At 39.6% G+C, this 8,235-nt stretch overlaps 1 protein-coding gene across 1 annotated transcript in view; it reads left to right on the plus strand.

The window, feature by feature from the left end:
• Window positions 1-7,832, plus strand: part of LOC101860811 (organic cation transporter protein) — a 19,083-nt gene extending 11,251 nt beyond the window's left edge. Inside the window, exons 5-10 of the mRNA XM_035969717.1 lie at window positions 945-1,113; window positions 1,724-1,939; window positions 2,996-3,222; window positions 4,105-4,280; window positions 6,771-6,985; window positions 7,718-7,832. Coding sequence (XP_035825610.1) covers window positions 945-1,113; window positions 1,724-1,939; window positions 2,996-3,222; window positions 4,105-4,280; window positions 6,771-6,985; window positions 7,718-7,832 — 1,118 coding nt within the window. The remainder of the gene's footprint in view (window positions 1-944; window positions 1,114-1,723; window positions 1,940-2,995; window positions 3,223-4,104; window positions 4,281-6,770; window positions 6,986-7,717) is intronic.
• The last annotated feature ends 403 nt before the right edge of the window (window positions 7,833-8,235 follow it).

Below are 8,235 nucleotides of genomic sequence, written 5' to 3' on the forward strand. Positions count from 1 at the left end.
TATATATATTAAATTAGAACAGAAATATCGAAAATATTAATAACATCAGATATGCCGATGACACAGTTTTAATAGCAGACTCAAAAAAGGACTTTCAATCGCTTATAGATACTGTTGTAACGAAAAGTGAACTTAAAGGATTGTTGTTTAATGTACAGAAAAACAGAATGCATGGTAATATCCAAGAAAGCAACAAATCCCATTTGTAATATCATTAGCAAAGGCGAAATGAGCTAATGTGTCCAACAGTTTAAATATCTGGGATATATAATAAGATCTGATACCACGTGTTACACAGAAACAAAACGGAGAATTGCAATGGCTAAGGCTAGTTTCAGTACACTGACCCCAATCCTAAAAAGTAGAAACACCTCAATGAACACCAAAATGAAAGTTTTGAAATGCTGTGTATGGTCAACCCTTCTACATGTATGTGAATGCTGGACAATCACTAAAGACAGTGAAAATAAAATAGAAGCAATAGAATATGGTTTCTAGGAGACTGCTGAGATGAATATCGTGGAAGGAAAATAAATCAAATTAGGTAGTACTTGATGAAGCCCACGCGGGACGCTCACTGTTAAAAACAATCAGGAAACAACACATGCACTTTTTGGGACACCTGAATAGACATAACGGTCTTGAACATCTAGCTCTCACTGGCAGAATTGAAGGCAAGTGAGGCAGGGCTGGGCCCTGAGCAACCTACTTAGGGAACCTAACCTAAACAAATGGGTAACAGAGACAGATAATGGAAACGTAGCTTTTTTTTGAGCATCCAAACAAAGGACTGAATGGAGAACCATGATCACCGATGTCTGCCGCAGATCTAATAAGTTATTATAATATATACATGTATTCACAGATGATGGATGATGACGATGATACACAAATACTACGAAGTCCTTTCTTGTCACTGACTCGCCTCCTATTTCCTCCCTCAGGTATGGAACTGGTTGGTCCTTCCAAACGCAAGTATGCAGGTATCGTCATCGAGATATTTTGGTGTATCGGCATTTTTCTGCACACTGGTCTGGCATTCGGAATAAGAGAATGGCGATATCTTCAGGTGGCCATCTCTGCGGGTTCTGTGCTGCTGTTCAGCTACTGGTGGTGAGCGTTTGTGTCATTGTGGTCTGGCCCTAGGTGTTCTGAAAGAGACTGAGACGAGCCTGAATTTTGTTTGACAGTATTTAGATACCTTAAGGTGTCTGTTGTAGGCAAGGGATGAGAGAGAGAGAGAGAGAGAGAGAGAGAGAGAGAGAGAGAGAATGAGTGAGAGAGAGGGGAGAGGGATCAGAGAGGGAGGGATGGAGAGTAAGTCAGTCGTCCGACAGACAGACGGACAGACACACAGACAGACAGACAGAAAGACAGGGAGAGTATGTGTGTGAGAGAGAGAAGAAGAGAGAGTGGGAGAAATAGGGAGACGGGTAGAGATAGACACACACAGAGAGAGAGAGAGAGTGTGTGTGTGTGTGTGTGAGTGTGTGTGTGTGTGTGTGTGTGTGTGTGTGTGTGTGTGTGTGTGTGTGACATTTCAGTGACTTATAATTAAATGGAACCTAATTTTCTTCTCAAACATAAACATAATATTATGTACCTGTGTTTAGTTAAATCTTTATCATCAGCCTAGTGTATCTTTTTCTACTTTATGGGGATATTTACAGTAATGTCTCCACCCCCCCCCCCCCTTTTTTCTCCTTTATTTCGATGCTTTTAGGCTTGTCCCCGAATCCCCCCGCTGGCTCATCAACAAAGGGCGTTTGGAGGAAGCTTCAGATGTGATCAAAAAAGCTGCAAAGGTTAACAAAGTCACACTATCAGAAAAGGTGTCCAGTCTACAAGAAATCGAATTGGACGGCCAAGGGGAGAAAATTTGGCACATGTTCACAACGCCAACTCTGATAATTCGATCTGGAATTATTTTTTTTAACTGGTGAGATAAACAGTTGAAGAAAAAAATATCTGCAATGTTTGAAAAACATTAATTTGGGAAATAGGAAGGTAACTATTGCTTAATAGTCAAAAACAGTGACTGCAGATAATACAACTGAACAAAATCAACTCTGGAAGTTCAAGGGAGAGAATGATATAATATAATATTGTACGCAACGTGTGCAAGGGAAGTAAAGAAGTAAATGGATAAAGGCAACAAGATATTTGGAGAGAAAGCTCCACAAGGAACGGAATTCCAGTTATGTTAACAGGAAAATTGGAGACAGCTGTATTATAATCTAGATGTACTGTATTCCTCTGCAGGTTTTTAAACACTTGAGCACGGACAACTCAAGACACAGACAAATATATTAGTAGAATTTGAGAAAGTACAAATCGTCGGCAAACTGTTAAAACATACTAAGCGTAGAAAGTTAAAATTTACAGGAGAGAGAAAAAAACTGTTTCATTCTTTAAGCAAATTGTGCCTACATTATGTTTTTATTATTCTTTCTTTTTCAACATTTAGGATTTCGACCAAATATTTTTTGAGCACATGTAACTTGTACCTCGGGTTTACAAACAGCGATAAAAATATTCAATTGTGCCTTTTTACAGCTGGCCAACGAAGTACAACATCCCTTTTTGGCTGTGTTCATTCACTTATTTTACAACCATTATGTGGGTCTTGTCCGTCCTATAGCTAGTTGTTGAGTGTATTCTTATGTTGCTTCGGGTGTTGTTATTGCTGTTGCTGTTAATTAATTATTTATGTTCTTCGTGATGTTGTTGATGCTAATGCTTTTGCTATCGTTCCTGTGGTAACTGCTGCTGTCGATTGTGGTTTGTTTCTGTTGTTGTTGTATTCCTTTTTGTGGTTTTTTTGTACATACTATTGTTGTAGTTATTGTTGTTGATGATGATGATGATGATGATGATGATGATGATGATGATGATGATGATGATGATGAAGATGATGATGATGATGATGATGATGATAACGATGCTGTTGTTATCAATCCAGCCTGTTCATCACATAATGCCCTCAACCCCCCAGGTTAGTCGCCAGCATGACGTACTATGGACTTAGTCTCAACGTGGGGTCTCTGTCTGGCGACATTTTCGTAAACAATGCACTCTCTGCCACAGTGGAATTGTCGTCTTACATATTTTGTATCCTCGCTTTGGATGTGGTTGGCCGTAAGCGTTTACAGATTTTCTCTAACCTGCTGGGAGGTGTCGCTTGTGTATGCACCATGTTCCCCGTCATCTTTGGAGGACCAAGTAGGTGATCTTTGTTTTATTTGTTTTGTGGCTTCAGCGGTTATTACTTTTTGTGTGCGTATTCGTTTCTCTCTCTCTCTCTCTCTCTCTCTCTCTCTCTCTCTCTCTCTCTCTCTCTCTCTCTCTCTCTCTCTCTCTCTCTCTCTCACACACACACACACACACACACACACACACACATACACACACTCTCTCTCTCTCTCTCTCTCTCTCTCTCTCTCTCTCTCTCTCTCTGTGCGTGTGTGTGCGTGTGTGTGTGTGTATGTGCATGTGTGTTCGTATGAATGTATGAGTGTGAGCACCTACATAATATTATGTGCCTAAACCATGTTTGTGTGCCTTCGAGAATTCGAGGGAAATACATAATATTATGTGCCTAAACCATGTTTGTGTGCCTTCGAGAATTCGAGGGAAATCGCATGTTTGGGGGATGTTGTTTTTGTTGTTGTTTTGGTTTGGTTTGCTTTTTTTTTGGGGGGGGAGGGTGTTATTTTCTTTTGGGGCGTTGGGGAATGAGGGGGGGGGGTTATGGTTTATTTTTTATTCATTTTTTTAAATAAATGTTTTGGATATTGAGCATTTTATAGTTGTTACCCCCAGGCAATCAACAGAACGTTTCGTTCTGTTGATTTTGGACTCTCTAGTGAAAAAAAAGTGTCACTCTCAGGAGTTTTTGTTCTGATTTATTTTCTAACACTGTTCATTAACAACGACGATGAAAGGTAGTGGTAGCTTGTCATCATGAAAAAGCTCAAGATGCAATAATTACATATTATTGTTTGTTTTTCATATCTCCAAACTTCTCATCAGCACAACATTACTTTTTAATAATCTAAAAGCCACCAAGCTAAACATTTGTCTCTCTCAATACTTATTTCCCAGAGTGGATCAACGTGGTTTTGGCCTTGGTAGGAAGGTTTGGGGCGTCAGCGGCATTCGCCGTAATCTACATCTACTCCGCGGAGCTGTTCCCAACTGTCATGCGTAACTCTGGCATGGGGGTCAGTTCAGTCTGCGCCAGGATAGGTGGGATTTTGGCGCCCTTTGTCGGAGACCTGGTATGTTCAGCATTATATTATTGTCGGCCAGTGGTAAACATTTGCAAAGCCCAAAACTTTGCATTTTTAAAATAAAAATTGCGTTTCTTAATCTGAGATATTTGTTGCATGTTCTCAAGAAATGTTTTGTCAAAATTCAAATTCTAAAATTAATGTTGAAAAAAAAAGAAAAAAATACCCAGTTTAGATACAACTGTAGAAAGGGTTTTAATTATTCTCTTACATGAAAAATGTTGCTTTTTGAGCTAAGTACATTTTAACAGTTTGCCAACGATATGGATTTCTTATGTTCCGTCCGTATACATTGTGTATAGGAGGAATGCGCGGACAGGCCAAAAGAAGACTTGAGAGCAAACATTTTGGCATAAATCATACTGTTATGTTCGTTGGATCAGACACACCTACTCATTTCATTGCAAGCACCATCACCTTTGTCAAAGGAATTTTCATTAAAAACCACTCTTCAAGACAAAACAAATCAAACGGTTGAGAAACTGATAGTCAGTGGTAAGACAATCCCTTAAACACATAATGTTAACAAACTCAAACTCGCGTGAATGATAATTCAGTTATGTCGATAGATACTCGTAGCATCACTGAGCGTAAACAAACCTTATGTTAGACATGCACTGTAAACAGATTCCGAAATAATAGAACGACAAGCCTATTGGGAGGTAAATACTCATGTTAATTCTAATTTCATGACCCTTGAAAAGATAGTATAATAGCAAAACAATATTATTGTATACGACGTCTTGAATATAAGACTGCTTTTTCTCTTCCAGAAAAAGGGACTTCAATTATTTCTCAGTTGTCGTCTTCAACTGTTTTGCGCCATTCTGAAAGTTTTCAATAACGCGTATCCGTCTGTGTGGTTATTGTTGGGTTTTTGTTAACTTGTTCAGGTAATAGTAAACATATTGTTGTATCTCTCACCAATCAAAGCAACACCGGTGCATGTTCTGCTGTGATATGTGGTTGTACTTGCAGTACAAACACCACAGACAGGGTTATTTTTTTCAGTCTTTCTATCCGCTGCGTCTTCTCCTAAAGCGTAGGTTGCAGGCTTGATAAGGTTATCAAAAAGCGTTGAAATGAAGAAGAAGAAGAAGAAGAAGAAGAAGAAGAAGAAGAAGAAGAAGAAGAAGAAAAAGAAGAAGAAGAAGAAAAAGAAGAAGAAGAAGAAGAAGAAGAAGAAGAAGAAGAAGAAGAAGAAGAAGAAGAAGAAGAAGAAGAAGAAGAAGAAGAAGAAGAAGAAGAAGGAAAAGAAGAACAAGAGCAAGAACAAGAGCAAGAACAAGAGCAAGAACAAGAGCAAGAACAAGATCAAGAACAAGAACAAGAACAAGAAGAACAAGACAATTTTTTAAATTTAGTTTCAAGTAAATTTCGCATCTTGTAATCAATGTTCAAAAAGCATTTGGTCGATTTGAAAGCGCTCTGGGAAACAATAGTGGTTCTTTGGTGCTGTCGCACTACAGAGACTTGTTCCGTCATCTTTGTCTATCACGTCGCTTGTATGTAAATCGCTTCTGTCACAATGTGAAACTTATCTAAGCGAGTCCTTTCCGAACACCGCCCGCCTGGCGGTGACGTCAGCCGGCCTGGCGGTGACGTCAGCCGGCCTGGCGGTGACGTCAGCCTACCCTGCGAATTCAACTTTTGTCCAGAGGACTTTTAAAGAGACGGCTTCTATTTGCCAATTGGTCTCTCTGTTACTTACAAAGGGAGGCCACGTCTGCAGTACAAATACATATTATTTTACATAATTTCATCAGTTACATTTATTCAACCTGTCTCTTATTACTGCTCGTACATCTATTTTTAGCATAATTATTTTTATGGAATTTTAAGACTTACATGGTTCTGTTTTGTGTTCTCTTCGTTGCCTACATCCCGGAGTTACCTTACTTGGCCAGGACCCTGGGCCGACAATCCTGTTTTCCGCCCAGTTGAAATATAATGCAAATACAAACACACGCGCGCGTGCTCCTAAAAATGTACCGGTTAATAATAAATGAAATGTCTGTCTGTCTGTCTGTCTGTCTGTCTGTCTGTCTGTCTGTCTGTCTGTCTGTCTGTCTGTCTGTCTGTCTGTCTGTTTGTCTGTCTGTTGTAGGGGGGGGGGAGTTTTGAAAGGGGGGGGGGGGTATCAATTGGAATTACAGCCGGTCAGTTCAACAAACCAAGAGCCGCCCGAGGTTGGGACAATGCTTAATCGCGGAGAAGAGTGATGACCTTAGTTCGAATCCCCGATGGGATGTTTTGATCTTGAGTTGTTTTCGGGAGTTTTTGAGGTTTTCCATCCATAAGGTTGGGTCCTATGGGCGTCAAATTCGGAGGTCCTGCCAAGATAACCTTTAATTGTTGATAGGAGCGTTAAAGCTATACAATGACCAACAATGACATCTTATGAAATATCCAGTCATTCTATTACATAATTTACCTTTGTATTTTGACCCCAAATTCTACTTCACGTTTGTTCCACAGGGATCAGTTCTGGAGGGGGATATCGCAGTGGCTCTGCCCTTGATCGTCTTCGGAGGTCTATGCGTGACTGCTGGCCTGTTGGATTTGTTACTGCCAGAAACACTGAACAGGAAGCTCCCAGACACCGTCGAGGACGCCAAGAATTTCGGCAGGTCAGTGGAGTTGAAAATAAGTAAACACTTCAGCAGCGTACGGCTCCAATATTCTCTGAATAGGTAATTCCATATTGGTCAAAGCTGTTTAGTAACGGAATTTTATTCTTTTAAGATTGAAGCCTCTTTGGGAACTATGTTTTTGCTTCCACATTTCCAAGACCATTTTTATTCAGAGTACATTAGTGCTAGCTTAATTTGTTCCTTTTTCCATAGGAAGTGCAAGCTTTGTAGTGTAATTTTCAAGTAAGAAACTAAAGAAGTACGTGATAATAATATATTGAAAGTTTTTATATTCTTGGTCATGTTCGCAGCGTGATATGCTATATAAATGCCTCGACAAAAATTGCTGTTGACGCACAAGTGTTAAATGGCCAGTTAAAATGGTTGCCCATCGGGAAGAAACAAATAGTAGATCTAAATCTTTTTCTCTTTATAAATATGGCATTTAGTGTCACAGCATTCCACTCAGTTGTGAGTATGATGCGTATGCATATCTAATTCACTTTGCAGTGATGAGAGTTACCGAAATAGATATTTACATGATAACAATAATTTTTAAAATCGGAATATCGCAGCATAAGAATAAAAGTCTAAATTATACCCATTGCATCTCAATAATTCAGAACATTGACAGTTAAATCATATAGGGCTCCCAGAATACTTAATTTAGAGCCAAAACAAAAATGTTCACTTCAGCTGTACCTAGTGTCCCTTAATCAAACTAGAATTGAATGTGCATGTTATATCATTACTTCTCCACATCCATTTTATTTCCACTTGCTTTTTTTTCAGAAAATCTTCAAAGAACGTGTATGAGCTCGAACAGATTGGAGCTTCAGGGAAAAAGGAAAAAATGAGTAATGGCCATATAAACCCTACGTTCACTGACATAGATCTTAATGAGTGAACTTGCTCTGGGATAACAATCAAACACTTATCTCTATGGTTACTTTCACTTTAGTTTTAATAAGGCGCCCTCCATTCTGCGGTTTGGGTGGACTAGTGGTTAGGCTGTAAAGCACGCACCTGAAATGTCGTGGGCTTGAATCTCATCACGGGTCCGACGTAGTGACTTTACATGGATTTTCCTCACTTCACCCAGCTATAGACACCGAAAGATTTCGCCAGTTTTTTAGCCTTTTGAAGCTTAATCAGCTGCTTGCACTGGATGCTTTCTGGGACGCCAAGAATGTAGTTGGGTGTTCTAGGGTTTGCTAGGATAATACTTGTAATATAATACCTTGTAAACCGCGTAGAGCAGGCACGGGCAAGCGTGTCCAAGTCGCGCCGAATTAAGCTATTCCAAATAT

Source organism: Aplysia californica, unplaced genomic scaffold (genome assembly GCF_000002075.1).
Source record: "Aplysia californica isolate F4 #8 unplaced genomic scaffold, AplCal3.0 scaffold00174, whole genome shotgun sequence".
Lineage (NCBI taxonomy): Eukaryota > Metazoa > Mollusca > Gastropoda > Aplysiida > Aplysiidae > Aplysia > Aplysia californica.